Genomic DNA, 23,958 nt, shown 5'->3' with positions numbered 1-23,958 from the left:
ACCTGTACTTCTGACTTCTTGACATAGTTTGCTGGGAACACTCCCGATTTATCTCCGATGGAGCCTGTCCACCAATCTCCTTCCATCTTAGTTATCATAATAATTTCACCTTGGTTAAAATTCAAATCCCCAGGTTCTGCTGAGGTGTAGTTATACATAGCAACATAGCTCTCTGAAAAGTAATGAAATTGTACCATCTAATAAGCTTGTACAGAAAGTCATATGTTTTTTTTTTATTTAGAACTGAAAGGAAAATGGCAGAACACATCATAAAACATACGCATTTTTTCAGTTTATGAACAATGTGTATCTGATCAAGATTAATAAATAACCACTTGCTAAACTGTCACATATGTTGGTTACTAGGTAATAGTACATCAAGAGAAAGGAATTATGTATAGGATCTTACATGAGTGTTAATTTCATATGAGGTTTTATGAAACAAGTCTAAGGAGTTTTTATTTTTTCGAGCCTTGGCGAGCAAAAATTAAAACTTCAAGACGAGATTCATAAGATCTCATATGAAATGAACACAAATTTAAGATACTTTTTATCACATAACTACAAATACCTACATAACAAAGAATTTCATGTCTATTTAATATTTCTGTCTGATGTCACAATGAATTTCCAGCTAATGAAAATCGCTCCAAACCATATAACACTAGTGACATACGCAAAAATATTACACAGGCGAAATCACTGGATATCAGGCGGATTATGTGATAAAATATAAATCGTTTTACATTCTATTTTATGTTTATGATACCATACCTCCTTCTGGTGCAGGGGCAGATAACTGTGGTGTAGATCTAGCACTTCCTCCGCCCTCAACCTGTTCAGCGGCCAGGGTGGGTGTCTGGGATCTGGAACTAATATCACCAGAGAAACTTTTACAACTGATTGCGATACTGAGTTATCATTTCATTTTTTATCTACCAGGTATATCTTATTTTTATTGATATAATAGTATTTAATACATTTTATCCTATTATGGTTTTGCTATTTGGTTCTTAAATTAAATCACTTCATAGCCAACTATTTTCACAAGGACAATATTTTCTTGATTCCCTGGAACATGGACATGGTTGCAAAAATTTGATTCATAAAAAATGTACACATACTCTTGAGGCCATATTGTGAAATTCGATTTTCCTCAAATTAGTGAAAATCAACAATTTTTTTACCAAAGAAAATGGATGGTTAAATAGTAAGTATCTCACCTTTTGTTTGACCCAGCTAGCCCAGCACCTTTTAACTTAACATAAGACTTTGGGAACCAGCCAACCTTTAAAATCAGGAAAGAAACAAAATATGTTTATAGTTTGATTTCATCCAACTAGCTTTCTCTGCAGTGAAATTTACTGGCTTGGCTACTTGGAAAAGTAATTCAGAGTAAAGTTTAGAGCAATTATCTAAACCAAAGCTATTTACCTGTCAAAATCAGATCGTAACAATAATAGATAAACCATTCCATTCACTTTCATATTACTCCTGATAATCAAAACTTATGGTGTGAAATTAATCTGGTTGGAATCTTTGAGAGAAAATTCATGTATCTCAGTTTACTAAAATCATTAATTCTCTGATTTTAGTAAGTTCTTTAACGAGACACTTTACTTTAACTCTAACTGGTGCACTGAAGTAACCCCTATAAGCTACTATAAAATTATCGAGGGAAAATGACCAAGACTATCAATAAGGGTGTAACCATAGAAACAAAAAATATTTGTATCAAGACCATAGCCCCATTTACTTATGTCACCTGCTTACCTGTCCATTAAGCTCCCCAGACCACCACATTTCCTGCTGCTCCTTAACAACAATAATATCTCCTTTGTTGAAGGACAAGTGGTTGTCCTTTTTAGCCTTCCATGGATACAGAGCCTGGGCCTGAAGTCCATCTGGAGCCGCGGTGCCCTGGAAATAAAGACAGAAATCCACATGTGTCTTCAAAATACACAGACATCATATTTCTCTGAATGTTTTATTAAAGGGACAATTCAGTCTAAGAGAACATTAAAATGTGTACATATATCGGAAAAAACCAAGTTCAAATGAAAATTAGATCAGTCGGTTTTACTGTGATATGCCTGAAAAGCCCATGGTTGTGACATGTGTGTAGATGTTCAAACTCGCTCGCTGTCCGCCATTACACATTGTGGTCGAACTTCTTGTATGCTGAACCCTGTCCCTTGCTCGTAGAGTAATGCAACTTTTGTCTAGAACTGCTCAAATCGCTCTGACAGTAGTGTGTTTACCTTATTAGGTGAATTGTCTTGCCTAAAAATGATTTTATCACCTTCTCAGTGGTTATATAGTTTATTTGTTTAACGTGCGTGACTTTGGCTCGGGTATGGGTACAGCCTCCATATTGTACCTGCTTCATCATATTGATCAACGATTTGATATTTCAACGATATTAATTAAAATATTTAACAATGACGTGGAATTTGTCAATATTTTATATGATATGTTTCATTAATGTCTTAAGCTTTGAATTTGCATATGAAATGAAATATTTTGTTTGTTTGATAAAAATTGAACTGCAAATTATTCATACTAAATGTACGGAAAGTTCTACACTCAAGTTTGGTTGATGTCGAATTCTGATGTTAATTTACAATGGAGACGAATTGTGGCCAACATATAAATATGTAAAAGTTACACTTTATACCACTGTTGTTTTAAAGTTTGGCACTCAATGACCCTCACTGTTGATGGGGCCATTACAAGCTAACAAACAAACATTTCTTACTATGATACATCCAAACATTAAACTAAAGAACTAGTCCTGTATGTGTATGGTAGAGCTTACCTGGCCTGGAGTAGGTGAAGGTGCAGTTGGTTTAGGTTGTACAATAGAGAAGGAAGAGTCGTCAACAAACTTGGCAGGTGGAGTGGAGTCTGCGGCTTTAGTCTCTGCAGTTGTTATTTGTACTGGTACAGGACTCTGTGTCGAGGTCATAGCACCACTGTCACCACAAACATCACAGGCAGATAATGCGTGTTTCATTAAAACTAACATCTAAATATTAGAATGGTTAAATAATGACTAAAAATATGGAATAATGTATTAGTTTAAGTAATTCTTCTATGTAGAATCAACATTCATAAATACTTCCAGCCACTGGAAAAGTATGTAAAATGGTAAGGTATTATACAAGTGGTTAAATGGAGAGACTGTTTTACCTGAAAGCATTCATTCCAGGAAATTGACTAGACGGTTCGTCCTCCTTTACTATCTCCACATAATCTTTAGGGAACCAGCCCGTTTTACCGTCCTTCTCGCCGCCCATCCAGCCAGGTTCAGCTCCGCTCTGATCCTCCGGTACCTGAGGACAGACATAACATTACCAAACTATAAATGATTTACGAAAAGGTGAATTTTTACATAAATCCTTAGATTAAAGACTACCAAATACTTCTTTACAGCATAAGGCTCACGATAACAATGTTTAGAGGCATACCGGCATGACTTCACATCAAAGATAGCAGAACTCTTGAGAAATATGGCTGAACCATCAAAATTAAAACGCTTATAAGCATTTCAACAAGGCTTCTCATGATTTCAATATTTTATAGATTTCAAAATGAAAATACATGTAGATGATTTAAGCTAAACAGCTGAGCAAAATCATGCCTGGACAAAAATTTTCAGTCATAAATCATGACCTCTCTCTTATATTGTACCAAAAATGATTGCACAAAAACAATTACAGCAGAGGATAATACTGGATAAATGTCTTACCATTACAATTTCTCCTGGCATTAATCCCAACTCGTCTTGGTTTCTGGCATCAAACTGATACATCACTTTATACTTAGTTTTCTTGCTATCACTGGATACTGTGGTTTTATCTGAATAAAAAGATGGTATCATTTCATTAAAATACGCTTTTTTTACTGCTACCTAATACTTCTAACAATAAGTGGTTCTGTAATAGATCATTGTATGAATAGCAATTTTTCACTGTGATTTTTTCCCAGAAAAAAATAGTTGCAGCCAAACTACAGTGCATTTTGTATACAAATCAATTTGCATGAACCTGTATCAATGAATTGTTCTGTAGTGCGATGTATCTATAATACAAACTAATGAGTGGTTTGATCTGACATAATGTTTCAGAACTTTTTATCTCAAATCTGTGAAGAATTTGGTAAAAAATGTACTTTGAGTTAAGTACACTTGAATATATGGAGTAAAAAGTTTCAAATGCTTTGAATTACAAGTCTTCAATTTTACAGAGTTCAAATTCCAACGTACTATTAATATTTGAGCAAATCAGAAAATAAACTTGTCAGACTTTTCAGTACAAGTGCAATAGCCACCAATAATATCTTACCTGTGGACTGACTAGAAAAGGCTGACGCCCAAATGTCCTGTTTGTTCTCGGCAGCTTTTAGATTCTCTGAGCTGAATGCACTGCTCCATATATCATCTTGAGTACTTTCTGCTGTTGTTTTGTCATTACCAAAAGCAAACCACGAACCACTGTCACTTTTTGTTGTTAATTCTATAAATATTACAATAAACAAAAGGTTATAGGAACAGACATAAAATTGAAAGTAACAGCACCCCTGATTTTTAAACCATTGAGGTATTCATTTGAAGAAGCTTTGATTTTCCTGGAGAAGATGTCAAAATTACATCAAAATAAAACCATAAACAAAATCTGCAGTAAATATTTAAAGTACTTACTTTCCTTCTTTTCATTTTCCTCTCTGAAAAAAAGCCAAACAGAAATGAATAGCCAAAATTGATAATAAAACAGTATATAAATACAGTAAAACATGTTTATAAAGAACATGTTTAGAACAAATTCATGGTTATACTGTACTAATTTTCATTCCTATTATGGTTCCTAGATGTCTATAATGTGTGTATAACGAAGTATACTTATAACAAAGCAATTTAATTGGTCACCAGAGGTTAGTTATAACCATGTTTTACTGTAACAGTTAACTTATTAACAAACAGCATCTGTGTCGCAATACATTTGGATAGATTAAAGTACTTGTACCCAAAACCTTTTTTCATCTCTGACCATATAAAAATTACAATGAAAAGAAACATGCTAATTCTGGAACTAAAATACTCTAAGAAATGAATTTTAAAATTGAAATCAAAATGAAACAATACTAAATATTTTTTTTTTTTCACAGTACAAATATTTTATTCTCCCAGATGTATATGATGTGTATATACTAAACAATACTAAATCTTACCGTAGTCTCTGAGCCTCTAATTCTTTACGTAATTTATCTTGTTTTAATTTACTAGCGTTATCTGGTTCTGATTTTTTCTGTTGATTTGAAGCCTGTTGTGACTGAATGGAAATCAATTCATTCTGGAGATCTTTCAGCTTTGTATTCAGTTCCTGAAAGATAAAGTTCAAAATTCAGGTCAGAAGGCATTCTTTTGTCAGCTTTTAATTCTTTTTTGTAAGCTTTATAGATTTTTATAGACATACTACACTCATGTCCTTATATCATTATGCACAGATTTTTCATCTTTAAAGCCAAGAATTAAGGTGTTATTAACACCCATTTATAAAAGTTCTATATAACAAAACTCCTTGATCTTATTCAGAGACTGTTATCTCAGAGACTGTTATCTAACATTTATAGGGCATTATAAAAGACTTAATATTTTCTACAAACAAATGATCACTACTTAGTGTACTAACACTGAGATCTGAGTTGTTGTTGTCGATCTCCTGAAGCTGGATTTCTGTGTCCCTCTCTATCTGTTCCAGGTCCTTCTTCAGCTTCTGTATCGTCGTTTTCTTCAGTTCCACACTATGTAATACTGTTCTGTGAGTTTCCGCTGTTAAAGAAATAAGATCAATTTTACATCATTGATATACCAGAAAATTCTTTTCAACTGTTGCCGTTAACTGTTGCTTGCAGAATCACACATGACATGTAAGATAACAACATTGACCTCCAGTCATGATCATAAAACAGGTCTACACAGATGACCAACACTTACATAGAGGGTTGCTCTGGACAGTTGTCTGCATCTGAATGTGTAATTGTTCTCTCTCTTGCTGAACACGCTGGTAGTTCTGGTTTAGTTGCTGTAACACAAACATTTGGAAATACGTAATACAATATTTTACACTTTTGGGCAAAAACACATTTTATAACATGGGGAAAAAACAGATTAATTTTCAAAACCTTTTCAATTCAATCACTAGTTTTCATGTAGTCAGTCAGGAGATGAATCTGAACCTATCTCAATAAAAATAATAAGTATTTTTTATAAAGTGGTGATTTACAGATACCTACCTGTAGCTCATTTTGAAGTCTTTCCATTTCAGACATTTTGGTATCCCTTTTGCCTCTCATAGACTCTATACTTCCTGTGAAGTCTGTCACACCATTACGCACTTGTGAGATTTTCTGTGTTATTTCTGTTTTCTTTCCTTCCTGATATTAAAACAGCATATTTAGAAAAACTGAACATAAAGCTTTGGAATAATACAGGAATATCACTTAAATCACTGATTTTTTATGTTTAATATCAAACTGAGAATGACATATTAAAAAATGTGTATGTTTGAAACAATAAGTTCATTTTCACATGAACTTCCATCCAATTCTAGTAGAATCAGTCTTACCTGTGATTCCAGCTCACACTTGAGGTTACTTGAGCGAGATTTTAGGTTGCCTAACTGCTCATATTCTCTACGTTTCTCTGCCAGTAGTTGTTCTTTCCTTTGTCGTTCCCATTCCATCTGTCTCTGACGCTCTAACTCGCGTCTGGCAGCCTAATTAACATAGGAATATGAACACAATTATTTCAATATAAGAAAATCTAAAACACATGTATGTTGGTAATATGATGATTACATAATGAGAGATTTGCAGTTTGTAAGGTGGTTTTTAATTATCATTATTCAAAAAAAGAAATACTACATATACTAACACTTTGTCAAGTAAACAAAATCAACAATGCTGTAAAAGATTGACTGGTAATACATGTTTTGGACATCCTTTTTGTACCTCTCTTTGTTCCATTATTTTCTGACGTTGTTCTTCCCTTTCTCGCTCATTCTGTCTTTGCTTTTCCATTTGTTTCTCTAGCTCCATTTGTCGTTTCCTTTCTTGTTCTTGCCTTCAAAATAGTACAATGAAATCTTATAAACAAAATGTACTGCAGTATTCCTTTTCATAAAAATTATGTGATCAAATAATCGTATGAGATGTATCTATTACGTAATAATGACAAATATAATTTCCAAATCAGGTGAAGCCCAGGTATTATCATAGAAATGTGCTCATAAACTTTCTTTCCATAATGTAAATCTACATAAAAAATACATTCAAACTCCAATACAATGCAAGATAATAAAGAAGAAATAAAGTTCCTGTTAAGTAAATGTACTATTGAAATTGTTTTATCACAAAGAAAAAAGTACTATGACTTACCTAATTCTTTCCCTTTTTTCCTGCTCTTGTCTCTCTTTCTGCATGCGAGCCTCCTGTTCCCTTTTCATTTGGTCCTGAAGCGCTTGTCGACGACGGTCAAGTTCAGCCTGTCCCTTAGCAAAGTTCTCTTTCCGTCTATCCTCAAATGTTACTACAAATGATAGTTGTAAGTGACTGATTATTTTCTTATAATACATTTAAAATCAAAAGACAATTTTAAAGGGACAATTCAGTCTAAGAGAACATTAAAATTTGTATATATATCAGATAAAACAAGTTCTAATGGAAATTACATCAGTCAGTTTTACTGTGATATGCCTGAAACGCCTATGGTGGTGACACGTGTGTGAAATATTCAAACTTGCTCGCCGTCCGCCATTACACACTGTGGTCGAACTTCTTGTATGCCGAACCCTGTCCCTTGCTCGTAAAGTAATGCAACTTTTGGCTAGAACTGCTCAAATCGCTCTGAGAGTAGTGTGTTTACCTTATTAGGTGAATTGTCTTGCCTAAAGATCATTTTATCACCTTCTCAGTGGTTATGTAGTTCATTTGTTTAACGTGCGTGACTTTGGCTCGGGTATGGGTACAGAGTTAATATTGTACCTGCTTAATCGTATTGATTAACGATTTATAATTACAACGGTATAGATTAAAATACTAAACAATGTCGTGGAATTTGTCAATGTTTTACGTTATATGTTTCATAAGAAATGTAGAACAATACATTTATGCTATAGTTTGCTTATTGCTTATGTAAAAGAATTTGCCTGAGTGAATTGTCTCTTTAAAGTAAAAATCATTTATTATTTGAATAAAAGGATCCTTATACACATCTGATAATGACCGTTTCAAAGGACACAATTATGTCATGTTGAAGAAATAATATTTTAAGATTTTTTGCAGTGTTAAATTCCGTGTAAATTAGATAGCTAGAGTACAAAGAATCTACCTTATGACTTTTGCTATATACCAAAACAAGAACATTATATACTTTTGATATACCCTATAAACAATGAACATAACTATATGACTTTTGCTATATACCCTATAATACAATGAACATAACTATATGACTTTTGCTATATACCCTATAACAATGAACATAACTATATGACTTTTGCTATATACCCTATAAACAATGAACATAACTATATGACTTTTCTATAACATAAACAATAACATAACTATATGACTTTTGCTATATACCCTATAAACAATGAACATAACTATATGACTTTTGCTATATACCCTATAGACAATGAACATAACTATATGACTTTTGCTATATACCCTATAGACAATGAACATAACTATATGACTTTTGCTATATACCCTATAAACAATGAACATAACTATATGACTTTTGCTATATACCCTATAAACAATGAGACATAACTATATGACTTTTGTATATACCCTATATGATTTTCATAACAATGACTATATATGACTTTTGCTATACTAAACAATGAACTAACTATAGACATATGACATAACTATAGACTTTTGACATAACATATACTATGACTTTTCTATAAGACAATGAACATAACTATATGACTTTTGCTATATACCCTATAAACAATGAACATAACTATATGACTTTTGCTATATACCCTATAGACAATGAACATAACTATATGACTTTTGCTATATACCCTATAGACAATGAACATAACTATATGACTTTTGCTATATACCCTATAAACAATGAACATAACTATATGACTTTTGCTATATACCCTATAGACAATGAAACTAACTATATGACTTTTGCTATATACCCTATAGACAATGAACATAACTATATGACTTTTGCTATATACCCTATAGACAATGAAACTAACTATATGACTTTTGCTATATACCCTATAGACAATGAACATAACTATATGACTTTTGCTATATACCCTATAGACAATGAACATAACTATATGACTTTTGCTATATACCCTATAAACAATGAACATAACTATATGACTTTTGCTATATACCCTATAGGCAATGAACATAACTATATGACTTTTGCTATATACCCTATAAACAATGAACATAACTATCAACTGCTGGTGAATGTTCTACAGCTAACCTTGTGACATATCTTCCTCTGGCTCCTGGTTTGTGTTGTTGTCCTGGGGCTGTATAGGCTGAGGTGGTGCCATACCCATCCCTCCTAACAGGTCTTCAAACGCATCCTTAGGCTTACCTGTCAGTGATACAGGACAATAAACAAAACTCATGGAAAGAGCTTTGTCACACAATTTTCTACTAAATTAGACATTACATAAGTTGGCAAATTATACAGATTTTATAAAAAACGCATGCTTATAATTTGTGGAAAAATAGAAAATATGTTAATTACATAAACATATTTGCACTTTTGACAGCAAACATGTAAATATTTTCCCAAATAAATAAAAATCTGTTAAATAAATGTATTTCAAGGAAGGAAAAATGCAGTATTTTCCCAAATTAAAAGTTACAGGCCCCTGGAAAGATCATACACAAATTTCTGCAATTCACAATAGAGAATGGAGGTGAACACAAACCTGGGACAGGTTGTGGTGCCTGGCTAACTTGTGGTGGACCAAAGCTACCTGAGCGACCTTTAGTTGGTAAGAGCTCTGGGGGCAGTGTGGGTGGCAACGTTACGCCCATCTTTACCAAGTCTATCAGATGCATGGCTATACAAAACTCATCACACGTCAGTTTTCCATCCTTATCTACATCTGATAGACCCCTGTATAACACCATACAAATAATTTAAAACTAACAAAAATTCCATTTATTCTAAATTGTTCTCAATGTATAAAGCTGAAGGCTGTTATTATCTAGAAATGACATCTTAATCATTTTTGTGCTCATTTTGAAATAAATCAACTTTCTCAACTTTGATAGAATCATATGAAGAGCTTATCACAAGATTCATTCGAGTAGTAAAATGCTAAATGCACTAGCTATATAGATACTTACCAGACTTGTGCAAGAATTGGCTGTGGTATACCGGTCTGAAGGAAGATAGCCCTAGCTTCAACACCTGACAAACAAAACCAAATATATCAGTATTCTTCAAATATAGCATGTATATGTTGAAATTGAATCGTAGATTGATGTTCCAGCAAAAGACATTTGTAAATACGAATATTTAATGTTATGGAGGATTGGAGGTTGGATCCAATTTAAGCTAGAGATACTGACACCTTTTTTGCATGACAGAAATAAATGTCTTGTTTCCAAGCTATTAAAGTGAAATCTCACCTGTGAGGCTCCCTCGTTTGTTCCTATCGTTGGTATTAAACAGTTGGGTGTACTTCAGTTTAATTGGATGGGGCATCGCAAACGAACTCATTTGTCTGTAAAAGAAAATTTTCAGAGATTTCAGAGATATGGTAAATATCTATGCTCGGACATATGATAAAGTTGTAGTTCTAAGAACCTTTGAAAGGGAGTCATTTTGTGTTGATACTTCTTCTTTAATACAAACACATTCGGGCAGTTAACAATCTTTAAAACAGAATATCAATAGAAATTATTGTGTCTTTGAACATAAACACGTGTATAGCATTACAACCACAACATGTTTATACCAACCCTCGAGAGCAGAAATATAATTATTATATTTAAATGCATACTCATGTCAAACTAGACAATAGGGAAAGTATGTTACTTGATACATTTCATATTACAGTGTCATATTCTCTATAATGCAAACACTGCAATAAACTATATACATATAACAAATACATGATGAGTATCTCACATACCCGACCGGCATTGGTTGTGGAGGAACTGCAGTGAAGGATCCAGCCCTCGGCTTACCATCCATTCCAGCTGGCATCCCCATCACTAAGGCAAACAAAAGATTATACATGTATTAAGTCATTTCTTGTCAAGGTAAATCTTGCTAGTTGAAATATATTTTTTACTATGATTATCAGAAGGAACAAAGTATCAATATGAAATTTTACAGCTGGCTCCCAGGAAACACATAATACCTATTCTGGATATTCCGATTCTACATGTGTATACAGTCAAACCTGGTAAACTTGGCAGGACCATGATACTATTTCAATTTATCAAAGTATTCCAATGTATTAATTTGATTATGTATTGAAAAGTTTGGTCTTCAAGTTACATATAGAAGTTAGGGGTTAATGAGGTTCAACATTGTATAGAGATTTTAGACGAGCCGCAAAATCACTTTTTTTTAGACACATACAGTATACAGTGTTGAAACAACTACTTCAAATAATTTCAGATTACATTTAGATGATCTTACTTCCAAATCCAGCCTGGGACATGGGTGGAGCCACTCCATTGGACATGACCGGCATTGTCATAGGACTGGCCACCATAGCTGTCGGGGCCATACTACCGATGGCAGGCATGGCTGCTGCAAAATACATTTAGACATTTTCTTCTTCATGATTAAAACTAACATACCAGTGAAATAGTAAATATCATTTTATGGTATATAGGCAAAATTATCACTTTACTAACACAATGAATCTCGACTATGATAAAATAATCTCATAATCTGACAATCAAAATGATAGATGAAGATAAATACTTTGATATTAAAGGGACAATTCACTCAGGCTAATTCTTTTACATAACCAAGAAGCAAAATATGGCATAAATGTATTGTTCTACATTTCTTATGAAACATATAACATAAAATATTGACAAATTCCACATCATTGTTTAGTATTTTAATCTATACCGTTGTAATTAAAAATCGTTGATCAATACGATTCAGCAGGTAAAATATGTTCGCTGTATCTATACCCGAGCCAACGTCACGCACGTTTAACAAATGAACTGCATAACCACTGAGGAGGTGATAAAATGATTTCTTTTAGACGAGCCAATTCACCTAATAAGGTAAACACACTATTGTCAGAGCGATTTGAGCAGTTCTAGGCAAAAGTAGCATTACTCTACGAGCAAGGGACAGGGTTCGGCATACAAGAAGTTCGAACACAATGTGTAATTGCGGACAGCAAACGAGTTTGAACACTCCACATGCATTTCACCACCATGGGCTTTTCTGGCATATTACAGTAAAACCAACTGATCTAATTTCCATTAGAACTGGTTTTTTCCCCGATATATGTACAAATTTTAATGTTCTTTTAGCCTGAATTGTCCCTTTAACACTAATACTAAATATATTGTTAGTCAGGTAGCAGCTGAGCTAACACAAAACATCTTCAACATACATGCTTGTCCTTTTTAGGACCAAAATTAGCCCTTAAGGGAGTTTTCTTGACATTTCAAATGACTGACAAACTAGAAACGTCTATGAATGTTTTCCATTTTAGGACAGGAGCATAAAAACTCTGATACAAATTATAAAGATCTTTAAATGATAAGCTTAAATCAGTATGAGTACATGTAGCTACCTTGGCCCATCACACCACCAGGCTTAGATACCATCATCATTCCTGGTCCAGCGGACGACATGCCACCAAACGACCCCATCATAGGGGGTACAGGGTCAGCCTTCAGTGAGGCTGGCAGAGACTTGGGTAGCTCATAGCCCTGAAGTTTCTTCTTGATCAAGTGCATGGCAATAGAAAACTCCTTCTTGTCCATCTTACCATCATTGTTCATGTCAGCAAGTGTCCTGAAATATATATTAAGAAAGGTGAAATTTTGGTGTGAAAAGTAGCATTTAAGGCTAATATATGAACACTATCAATATGTATTCATGTTTATTTTATTGCACTTGTGACTTTTCTTTCTTTCTTCCCATTTTATCAAAGAAACATAAACAAAATCTTGAAAATTAGAGTAAAATAGCACAATACATCTACCAATAATAACCAAAGCAATTGTATACACTACGAAATCTGAAAAGTGACTGTATGAAATTAACGTTTTCCATTGATCCAGAAACATATATACATAGAGATTGGCAACTTCGCCATTTTTACGATAGGCAGATGTACCTATGTATGTCCCTAGGGGCTTTTAGATAAACTCTTAAATAGTTAAATACAGCAGAATAACTTTGATACGTTATAAAAGTTAAGTAGTTTTCAGATGGTTTGAGTACGATTTTGGAAAGAAAATAAAACAAAATGCACTTCCGGTTTTGAATGCCTGATTTTCGAAAAACCAGGTAAAATTGCTCATTTTCATACTTTCAAAAATCATATTAAATAACATCAATTGGGAAAACTGATCACATCAAACCATGATATAATGTTTAAACTTTGTGTTGATGCAAAAAATTCATGTTTAAAAGAATACACTTAAAAGTAGTTAGCCAAGGGAAAATGCCTATAAACTGGAGGTCTCTCTGCCTGTCAACATAGACAAAGAAGGAGTTTCCAATCTCTATGTATATATGTTTCTGATTGATCTGAAAAACAGATAACTTTGAAAAGAGCAACATTGAATCTATTATATAATGAGAAGAAACTTACAAATGAATCAACTAAGCTTTTCAAGTACCAATACCCTACTTACCAGATCTGTCCCAGTATGGCAGTGGGCAGACCTGACTGCATGAAAAAGCCTTTGGCTTGGTCACCTACAATATAATAAATCACAATTATAACTGAAGAAACTATATCATTCATTTAGAAGTCTACTAAGATTTTGGTAACGATGATATTAAATCAAAGATTTTCCATTCTGATAGATTTAAAAAAAAAAAATTGTCAATTCTGAATTCTGTTTTCCTGGATAATCCAGGTCTTTAGTTCTTCGACTGAATTAATTTAACATGAGCATAGACCAATGTGTTTTTCCATCAAACTACTGTATAATAATATTGCAGTGTGTCAATATGTTTACCTGTAACAAACCCATTAACTGGTCTAAGCTGGAAGAACTGGGAGTCATGCTTGGTCCGATCCTCTCCCGTGATCGTCCACGCAGCTCCACCTTCAAGATATCATAGCATAGGTACTCAATAAGAATTATAAGATTAATCAGTGAAATTTACAAGAATAGTTGAACATAACTACTTCTAGATGTATATATTATCTTGAATTATGAGTACCAAGTGTAAGTGACTGACGAGTTTGTTTTAATATCAAATACTACAAAATAGCTAGATAAATATATTAATGTGATATATGGAAAATGATGGATAAGAATAAAAATAATATCTATGGTTCATCATTTGAAAATATATGAAAATTTGTACACATTTTACATTACCAGTATGTAACTTCATAATTTGTGACTATGATGGAAATGTTTTTGACACTTGATATACGATAATAAACATACCTCCTGCTGCTGTCATTGTCTTACAAGTTGGTTACACCATCAGTTCTGCAAAACATCAAATTTGCATAGATCTAGATATTAATTAAACACTGCTGTAATGTATGTGTCTTCGTAACACTTCAAAGGATTTCAAGCTTCTTTAGATTATACAGTCACTCTCTAAAAAGAATACTAGCAAATAACTACACACACCATAAATTTTCCTGAATATAAAATAATAATAATAAAAAAAGAAGTTATAACTGTCTTGCATTAATTCCATAGTCATACTAAGTACTTGTATCTCATCTGAATCAATTTCATATCCTGATCAACCATTTTATAAAGATGTAGATATATCTGTAATGTGTATCTGCATCAACTATCCAACTTTTTCCTACTTGTCATTATTTCCTTTTCCCACACATTTCTGAAGTGGATCTGTCAGAGATACACAACAAATATAGCACTACACTACATATCATGTAGTAATGATGACAGAAGTGAAAGCCATGTATATGTAACAGTTTCTGATACTTAGTTCCTGGTTACATATATTAAACATCTATTACGTACATAAGTACCAGTATCCATTACATATAAAACACTCCAATCTGGAGTAGGATGGTAACATTAGATCAAAACTTAAACTGTTGAGACAAGATGGTTACATCAAAACTTAAACTATCAAGATATGTCATTTTAACAAGAGGCCCAAAGGGCCTTAACGGTCATCTGACTACCTTGGCAATAGTAAAATTAATTATATATGGTGTCACTTTGTCAGGACCATGTCAGGATCCATTTTCAATTTCTTTCAACAAATTTTATTTCAAACAAGAGGCCCAAGGGCCTTAACATATAGGAAATTAATTAGATATAGTGTCATTGTAGCCATCTTCGATTTTGGATCGACCCAAAAAATAACAAGACTTTGTCACGAACATGTCGGGATCATTTCATGCAAGTTTCAGCCAAATCGCATCAGTAGAACTTGAGAAGTTCAAAATGTGTTTTCAAGATGGCGGCTGCAGCGGCCATCTTGGATTTCGGATCGACCTAAAAAATAACACTTTGTCGGGACCATGTCAGGATCATTTCATGCAAGTTTCAGCCAAATCGCACTGGTAGAACTTGAGAAGAAGTTCAAAATGTGTTTTCAAGATGGCGGCTGTGGCGGCCATCTTGGATTTCAGATCGACCTGAAAAAATAACAACACTTTGTCGGGACCATGTCAGAATCATTTCATGCAAGTTTCAGCCAAATCGCACTGGTAAAACTTGAGAAGAAGTTCAAAATGTGTTTTCAAGATGGCGGCTGTTGCGGCCATCTTCGATTTTGGATCGACCCAAAAAATAACAAGACTTTGTCACGAACATGTCGGGATCATTTCATGCAAGTTTCAGCCAAATCGCATCAGTAGAACTTGAGAAGTTCAAAATGTGTTTTCAAGATGGCGGCTGCAGCGGCCATCTTGGATTTCGGATCGACCTAAAAAATAACACTTTGTCGGGACCATGTCAGGATCATTTCATGCAAGTTTCAGCCAAATCGCACTGGTAGAACTTGAGAAGAAGTTCAAAATGTGTTTTCAAGATGGCGGCTGTGGCGGCCATCTTGGATTTCAGATCGACCTGAAAAATAACAACACTTTGTCGGGACCATGTCAGAATCATTTCATGCAAGTTTCAGCCAAATCGCACTGGTAAAACTTGAGAAGAAGTTCAAAATGTGTTTTCAAGATGGCGGCTGTTGCGGCCATCTTGGATTTCGGATCGACCCGAAAAATAACAACACTTTGTCGGGACCATGTCAGGATCATTTCATGCAAGTTTCAGCCAAATCGCACCGGTAGAACTTGAGAAGAAGTTCAAAATGTGTTTTCAAGATGGCGGCTGTGGCAGCCATCTTGGATTTCGGATCGACCCAAAAAATAACAACACTTTGTCGGGACCATGTCAGGATCATTTCATGCAAGTTTCAGCCAAATTGCACTGGTAGAACTTGAGAAGAAGTTCAAAATGTGTTTTCAAGATGGCGGCTGTGGTGGCCATCTTGGATTTCGGATCAACCCGAAAAATAACAAAACTTTGTCGGGACCATGTCAGGATCATTTCATGCAAGTTTCAGCCAAATCGCACCCGTAGAACTTGAGAAGAAGTTCAAAATGTGTTTTCAAGATGGCGGCTGTGGCGGCCATCTTGGATTTCGAATCGACCTGAAAAATAACAACACTTTGTCGGGACCATGTCAGGATCATTTCATGCAAGTTTCAGCCAAATCGCACAGGTAGAACTTGAGAAGAAGTTCAAAATGTGTTTTCAAGATGGCGGCCATCTTGGATTTCGGATTGACCCGAAAAATAACAACACTTTGTCGGGACCATGTCAGGATCATTTCATGCAAGTTTCAGCCAAATCGCATTGGTAGAACTTACGAAGAAGTTCAAAATGTGTTTTCAAGATGGCGGCTGTGGCGGCCATCTTGGATTTCGGATCGACCCGAAAAATAACAACACTTTGTCGGGACCATGTCAGGATCATTTCATGCAAGTTTCAGCCAAATTGCACTGGTAGAACTTGAGAAGAAGTTCAAAATGTGTTTTCAAGATGGCGGCTGTGGCGGCCATCTTGGATTTCGGATCGACCCAAAAAATAACAACACTTTGTCGGGACCATGTCAGGATCATTTCATGCAAGTTTCAGCCAAATCGCATTGGTAGAACTTACGAAGAAGTTCAAAATGTGTTTTCAAGATGGCGGCTGTGGCGGCCATCTTGGATTTCGGATCGACCCGAAAAATAACAACACTTTGTAGGGACCATGTCAGGATCATTTCATGCAAGTTTCAGCCAAATCGCACTGGTAGAACTTGAGAAGAAGTTCAAAATGTGTTTTCAAGATGGCGGCTGTGGCGGCCATCTTGGATTTCGAATCGACCCGAAAAATAACAACACTTTGTCGGGACCATGTCAGGATCATTTCATGCAAGTTTCAGCCAAATCGCACTGGTAGAACTTGAGAAGAAGTTCAAAATGTGTTTTCAAGATGGCGGCTGTGGCGGCCATCTTGGATTTCGAATCGACCCGAAAAATAACAACACTTTGTCGGGACCATGTCAGGATCATTTCATGCAAGTTTCAGCCAAATCGCACTGGTAGAACTTGAGAAGAAGTTCAAAATGTGTTTTCAAGATGGCGGCTGTGGCGGCCATCTTGGATTTCGGATCGACCCGAAAAATAACAACACTTTGTCGGGACCATGTCAGGATCATTTCATGCAAGTTTCAGCCAAATCGCACCGGTAGAACTTGAGAAGAAGTTCAAAATGTGATTTCAAGATGGCGGCTGTGGCGGCCATCTTGGATTTCGGATCGACCCAAAAAATAACAACACTTTGTCAGGACCATGTCAGGATCATTTCATGTAAGTTTCAGCTAAATGGCACTGGTAGAACTTGAGAAGAAGCTCAAAATGTGAAAAGTTAACGCACGGCGGACGGCGCACGGCGCACGGCGGACGGCGGACGACGACGGACGAAACATGATGACTATAGGTCATCCTGACCCTTCGGGTCAGATGACCTAAAAAGCATGTTGCATCAATGAGACAAAAGCATTTTGAGGTCTAAACATTGGATATTTAGCTGTGCCCACTCTATGGATAGCATTTTGGGCATTTTGCTAATAGAAGACACTAATTGCTAAAATAAAAAATTTGTAGTTTCATTTTTTTTTCATTCTAAATACCTGAGCTATCAAATCCATATGATTCAAGATGGAATTTAAGTTCCTAAACATTTGTCATTCCAAGTGTAACACTGAAACAATAATGGCCTGGTTATTTATTATGGCCTTGAGGAATAGGGAGGGATATGTGGAAGATTATGAAAATATCATGTTCTTTTATTATTTTCTTAGTTTACTTTTAGCATTGCAAATTTCGCCCTATGCACTATTGTAGAGATCGTAATTTTAAAAAGACAAAAAAGTGGCTTTTGTTGGGCACTAGGTGTGTTTTGCTAAAATATTTCTTTTTTTGCTAAAGATAAAAGAAAGGTTTTAGCAACTTTTGCTAAGGCGTTTTTTGATCTTAAGTTACCAGAGTTTAGTTTTTATTACACTTACTGGATCCGGAGGTATCAATGAATTAATCTACACATGGATTCTGTATAATTTTCTACTAATAGGAATTTAATTAATTAATGATTCATTCGAGATGGCCGTCACTTAGCTTCTAAGTTGAATTCTTCCCCTTGTCTATAGAAGAATTGCTAAGCACTAGCTAGTAGCCAAGAAGATCTTGTTAATCTCTAACATCAATATATGTAAGTACAATTTGTACATATATTATAGATTTATAATTCATCATACATGGATCATATTCTAACAGGTCAATTCAATAGAGTTTGATAAGGCAATCAGGATATTTGTACTATATATACCATATACATGTACAGATCATTATTGACACATCGATATCACTACTCAACTGTTAAGCAGATTTCAGGAAATCAATAATTCCTACAAAAGAGGCTTGGACGCACAATAAACAAAGTTTCCTGTTTCCATGAAAGAAGTCTTTAATACTGTTGTACAGTATATGTGACGAACATCTAAAACATGATATCAATGTATCAATTTAAATCATTTATCAGAATTTCAAACCAGGCACTTACAATATGCAAGGCCAATTTATTTACAAGTCTACCTTCTAATATATCAATTATTGATACATATAGGCCGATATATAAATGAAGGAATGACAAATTTTGATGTAGCCTTCACTACTTGGCCACATTGGTGGGTCTTTGGCTCCCTCATCAGGATTTATCTATTTGTTGAATCCCAGAGCTCAATATACAAATAAAACAAAATGTAAATGAATTGGATTTCATCCTATTATCCTACAATTATTTGAAGTTATATAACTGAACATATGCTAAAAAGATTTATAAACATTACTTGCTGCTAAGGTATATACCAGTATGTATACCTGCACAGTAACCATACATAAACCAGCAGCCATATCAAAAATCTAATTATTGCTAGTCAGTAGCGGTGTGTACTTATTAAGATTATAGATTTGTAGAGAATCCTGATAGTATTTGTTTTTCTTTCTCTGTAGTCTGTCTAGTAGAATGTTACTAAACTTCAAAAACTTCAGACAGTAAGACAGTAACCCTTGCACCCGCAAGCTACATCAAAGGTTGTGCCAGCAGATATCAAAGGAAATCAGTTGTTGCCCAATGTCAAGGTCAGTACACAAACACAAAAGTGCTTGTGACATATTCGTCAAAAACCCAGAGTGACTTATCCTTCTCATCTACATCCTTGATGAAACAGAGCTATATAAGAGTAAAAGGAGCAGGTCGGTGTGGCTTGTACATAGTGTTAAATACGGTCTCTGTCACTCAGCTGACGGAGCATGCTTCTTTGGCTCAGTCGGTAGAGCCGTAGATTTCCACGCCGGAGACCCAGGTTCGATTCCTGGTCTAGTGTTTCCCACAGGAAAAAAAAGGGCATGGTGCTGGGTTATGAAAAGGGCACCTTGACCGCGATAAATAACCATCAGAGGGGCACAAAGGTTATATCGACAACTTCCAATACAAGGGGAAATCTTTAAAACTGTCTTGTTGTTTATTTAATTCTGGTTCAACTTAATATCATTTAAATGCTTTAAACTCTCTGAGTTGCTAAGTAATATCAGGACATCCCCCCCCCCCCCCCTATTTAATTATTCTGACATCTATTTAATTATTCTGAGTGAAAAAAAATGATTTTGAAAATTCAATCTGCAGATCATATGATCATGACTATAATTGATTCACAATAAAGATCTAAATTTCATTTATATTAATCAAAAGAATGGGAAAATTCAAAATGTATTCCTTTATTTCAATCCAATTACCTTTATTTTAATATATATCTTTTTTAAATATTAAAAATACTGTATTGATTTGAATAAGATAACATGTTTCATAATAATGGACTTACAAGCACTAAATTAAGAAAATACAGATAAGTGTTAGAGTAGTATGCAAAATATTTCAATTTAATCTGATAGAGAAAAAAGTTGATTTCTTTTTAATTTGATTTATTTTAATTACTTTGCTATTAATAATTTTATTATTATTAAGATATCTTTTCTAAAAATAAATTCACACCAAAATTCTAAAAACAAGAGGCCCATGGGCCTTAACGGTCATCTGACTATTAGTACAATACAACATAGTCGTTTAAAGATTTTAGCCTATTTGACCTCTGTGACCTTGATTGAAGGTCAAGGTAATTCATTTGAACAAACTTGGTAGCCCTTCATCCCAGCATGCTACCAGCATGCCACATGCTCAATATCAGTACCCTGGGCCTTCTGGTTCTTGAGAAGACGTCATTTAAAGATTTTAGTCTATTTGCCGCCCGTGACCTTAAATGAAGATCAAGGTCATTCATTTGAATAAACTTGATAGCCCTTCATCCCAGCATCCTACATGCCCAATATCAGTACCCTGGGCCTTCTGGTTCTTAAGAAGAAGTCATTTAAAGATTTTAGCCTATTTGACCCCTGTGACCTTGAATGAAGATCAAGGTCATTCATTTGAACAAACTTGGTAGCCCTTCATCCCAGCATGCCACGGGCCTAATATCAGGTCTCTAGGCCTCTTAGTTATTCACAAGAAGTTGTTTAAAGGATTTTAGCCTATTTGACCCCTGTGACCTTGAATGAAGGTCAAGGTCATTTATTTGAACAAACTTGGTAGCCCTTCATCCCAGCATCCTACAGGCCAAATATCAGTACCCTGGGCCTTCTGGTTCTTGAAGAAGAAGTTGTTTAAAGATTTTAGCCTTTTTGACCCTCGTGACCTTGAATGAAGGTCAAGGTCATTTATTTGAACAAACTTGGTAGCCCTTCATCCCAGCATGCCACAGGCCTAATATCAGGTCTCTAGGCCTCTTAGTTATTCACAAGAAGTTGTTTAAAAGGATTTTAGCCTATTTGACCCCTGTGACCTTGAATGAAGGTCAAGGTCATTTATTTGAACAAACTTGGTAGACCTTCATCCCAGCATCCTACAGGCCAAATATCAGTACCCTGGGCCTTCTGGTTCTTGAGAAGAAATTGTTTAAAGATTTTAGCCTTTTTGACCCTCGTGACCTTGAATGAAGGTCAAGGTCATTTATTTGAACAAACTTGGTAGCCCTTCATCCCAGCATGCCACAGGCCTAATATCAGGTCTCTAGGCCTCTTAGTTATTCACAAGAAGTTGTTTAAAGGATTGTTAGCCTATTTGACCCCTGTGACCTTGAATGAAGGTCAAGGTCATTTATTTGAACAAACTTGGTAGCCCTTCATCCCAGCATCCTACAGGCCAAATATCAGTACACTGGGCCTTCTGGTTCTTGAGAAGAAGTTGTTTAAAGATTTTAGCCTTTTTGACCCTCGTGACCTTGAATGAAGGTCAAGGTCATTTATTTGAACAAACTTGGTAGCCCTTCATCCCAGCATGCCACAGGCCTAATATCAGGTCTCTAGGCCTCTTAGTTATTCACAAGAAGTTGTTTAAAGGATTTTAGCCTATTTGACCCCTGTGACCTTGAATGAAGGTCAAGGTAATTCATTTGAACAAACTTGGTAGCCCTTCATCCCAGCATGCTACCAGCATGCCACATGCTCAATATCAGTACCCTGGGCCTTCTGGTTCTTGAGAAGACGTCATTTAAAGATTTTAGTCTATTTGCCGCCCGTGACCTTAAATGAAGATCAAGGTCATTCATTTGAATAAACTTGATAGCCCTTCATCCCAGCATCCTACATGCCCAATATCAGTACCCTGGGCCTTCTGGTTCTTGAGAAGAAATTGTTTAAAGATTTTAGCCTTTTTGACCCTCGTGACCTTGAATGAAGGTCAAGGTCATTTATTTTGAACAAACTTGGTAGCCCTTCATCCCAGCATGCCACAGGCCTAATATCAGGTCTCTAGGCCTCTTAGTTATTCACAAGAAGTTGTTTAAAGGATTTTAGCCTATTTGACCCCTGTGACCTTGAATGAAGGTCAAGGTAATTCATTTGAACAAACTTTGTAGCCCTTCATCCCAGCATGCTACCAGCATGCCACATGCTCAATATCAGTACCCTGGGCCTTCTGGTTCTTGAGAAGACGTCATTTAAAGATTTTAGTCTATTTGCCGCCCGTGACCTTAAATGAAGATCAAGGTCATTCATTTGAATAAACTTGATAGCCCTTCATCCCAGCATCCTACATGCCCAATATCAGTACCCTGGGCCTTCTGGTTCTTGAGAAGAAATTGTTTAAAGATTTTAGCCTATTTGACCCTCGTGACCTTGAATGAAGGTCAAGGTCATTTATTTGAACAAACTTGGTAGCCCTTCATCCCAGCATGCCACAGGCCTAATATCAGGTCTCTAGGCCTCTTAGTTATTCACAAGAAGTTGTTTAAAGGATTTTAGCCTATTTGACCCCTGTGACCTTGAATGAAGGTCAAGGTAATTCATTTGAACAAACTTGGTAGCCCTTCATCCCAGCATGCTACCAGCATGCCACATGCTCAATATCAGTACCCTGGGCCTTCTGGTTCTTGAGAAGACGTCATTTAAAGATTTTAGTCTATTTGCCGCCCGTGACCTTAAATGAAGATCAAGGTCATTCATTTGAATAAACTTGATAGCCCTTCATCCCAGCATCCTACATGCCCAATATCAGTACCCTGGGCCTTCTGGTTCTTAAGAAGAAGTCATTTAAAGATTTTAGCCTATTTGACCCCTGTGACCTTGAATGAAGATCAAGGTCATTTATTTGAACAAACTTGGTAGCCCTTCATCCCAGCATGCCACGGGCCTAATATCAGGTCTCTAGGCCTCTTAGTTATTCACAAGAAGTTGTTTAAAGGATTTTAGCCTATTTGACCCCTGTGACCTTGAATGAAGGTCAAGGTCATTTATTTGAACAAACTTGGTAGCCCTTCATCCCAGCATCCTACAGGCCAAATATCAGTACCCTGGGCCTTCTGGTTCTTGAGAAAAAGTTGTTTAAAGATTTTAGCCTTTTTGACCCTCGTGACCTTGAATGAAGGTCAAGGTCATTTATTTGAACAAACTTGGTAGCCCTTCATCCCAGCATGCCACAGGCCTAATATCAGGTCTCTAGGCCTCTTAGTTATTCACAAGAAGTTGTTTAAAAGGATTTTAGCCTATTTGACCCCTGTGACCTTGAATGAAGGTCAAGGTCATTTATTTGAACAAACTTGGTAGACCTTCATCCCAGCATCCTACA

General features: G+C 35.4%; 1 protein-coding gene across 7 annotated transcripts in view; it reads right to left on the bottom strand.

Moving 5' to 3' along the window:
• The window catches only part of LOC138333435 (intersectin-1-like), a 56,886-nt gene that overhangs the window by 28,824 nt on the left and 4,104 nt on the right, over positions 1-23,958 (bottom strand). For 3 of the 7 annotated variants that reach the window (XM_069281820.1, XM_069281811.1, XM_069281857.1), the window contains exons 2-27: positions 14,689-14,733; positions 14,248-14,337; positions 13,918-13,981; positions 12,846-13,069; positions 11,720-11,833; positions 11,205-11,286; positions 10,699-10,793; positions 10,414-10,477; positions 9,990-10,180; positions 9,530-9,646; positions 7,438-7,588; positions 7,012-7,123; positions 6,627-6,776; positions 6,295-6,435; positions 5,996-6,083; positions 5,691-5,830; positions 5,230-5,381; positions 4,703-4,725; positions 4,347-4,517; positions 3,752-3,861; positions 3,193-3,335; positions 2,819-2,975; positions 1,774-1,920; positions 1,224-1,288; positions 775-872; positions 3-172 (exon numbers count right to left, since the gene is read on the bottom strand). In XM_069281820.1, coding sequence (XP_069137921.1) covers positions 3-172; positions 775-872; positions 1,224-1,288; positions 1,774-1,920; positions 2,819-2,975; positions 3,193-3,335; positions 3,752-3,861; positions 4,347-4,517; positions 4,703-4,725; positions 5,230-5,381; positions 5,691-5,830; positions 5,996-6,083; positions 6,295-6,435; positions 6,627-6,776; positions 7,012-7,123; positions 7,438-7,588; positions 9,530-9,646; positions 9,990-10,180; positions 10,414-10,477; positions 10,699-10,793; positions 11,205-11,286; positions 11,720-11,833; positions 12,846-13,069; positions 13,918-13,981; positions 14,248-14,337; positions 14,689-14,704 — 3,075 coding nt within the window. In that variant the 5' untranslated portion in view covers positions 14,705-14,733. Of the gene's footprint in view, positions 1-2; positions 173-774; positions 873-1,223; positions 1,289-1,773; positions 1,921-2,818; positions 2,976-3,192; positions 3,336-3,751; positions 3,862-4,346; positions 4,518-4,702; positions 4,726-5,229; positions 5,382-5,690; positions 5,831-5,995; positions 6,084-6,294; positions 6,436-6,626; positions 6,777-7,011; positions 7,124-7,437; positions 7,589-9,529; positions 9,647-9,989; positions 10,181-10,413; positions 10,478-10,698; positions 10,794-11,204; positions 11,287-11,719; positions 11,834-12,845; positions 13,070-13,917; positions 13,982-14,247; positions 14,338-14,688; positions 14,734-14,965; positions 15,025-15,068; positions 15,177-23,958 lie in introns of those variants that run through there. The other 4 variants (XM_069281834.1, XM_069281826.1, XM_069281850.1 and 1 more) reach the window with 4 other exon arrangements.

This window comes from Argopecten irradians, chromosome 1 (assembly GCF_041381155.1).
Source record: "Argopecten irradians isolate NY chromosome 1, Ai_NY, whole genome shotgun sequence".
NCBI classification, from domain to species: Eukaryota; Metazoa; Mollusca; class Bivalvia; order Pectinida; family Pectinidae; genus Argopecten; species Argopecten irradians.
The sequence above is the reverse complement of the archived record's forward strand: the minus strand, read 5'-3'. Positions and strand labels throughout refer to the sequence as shown.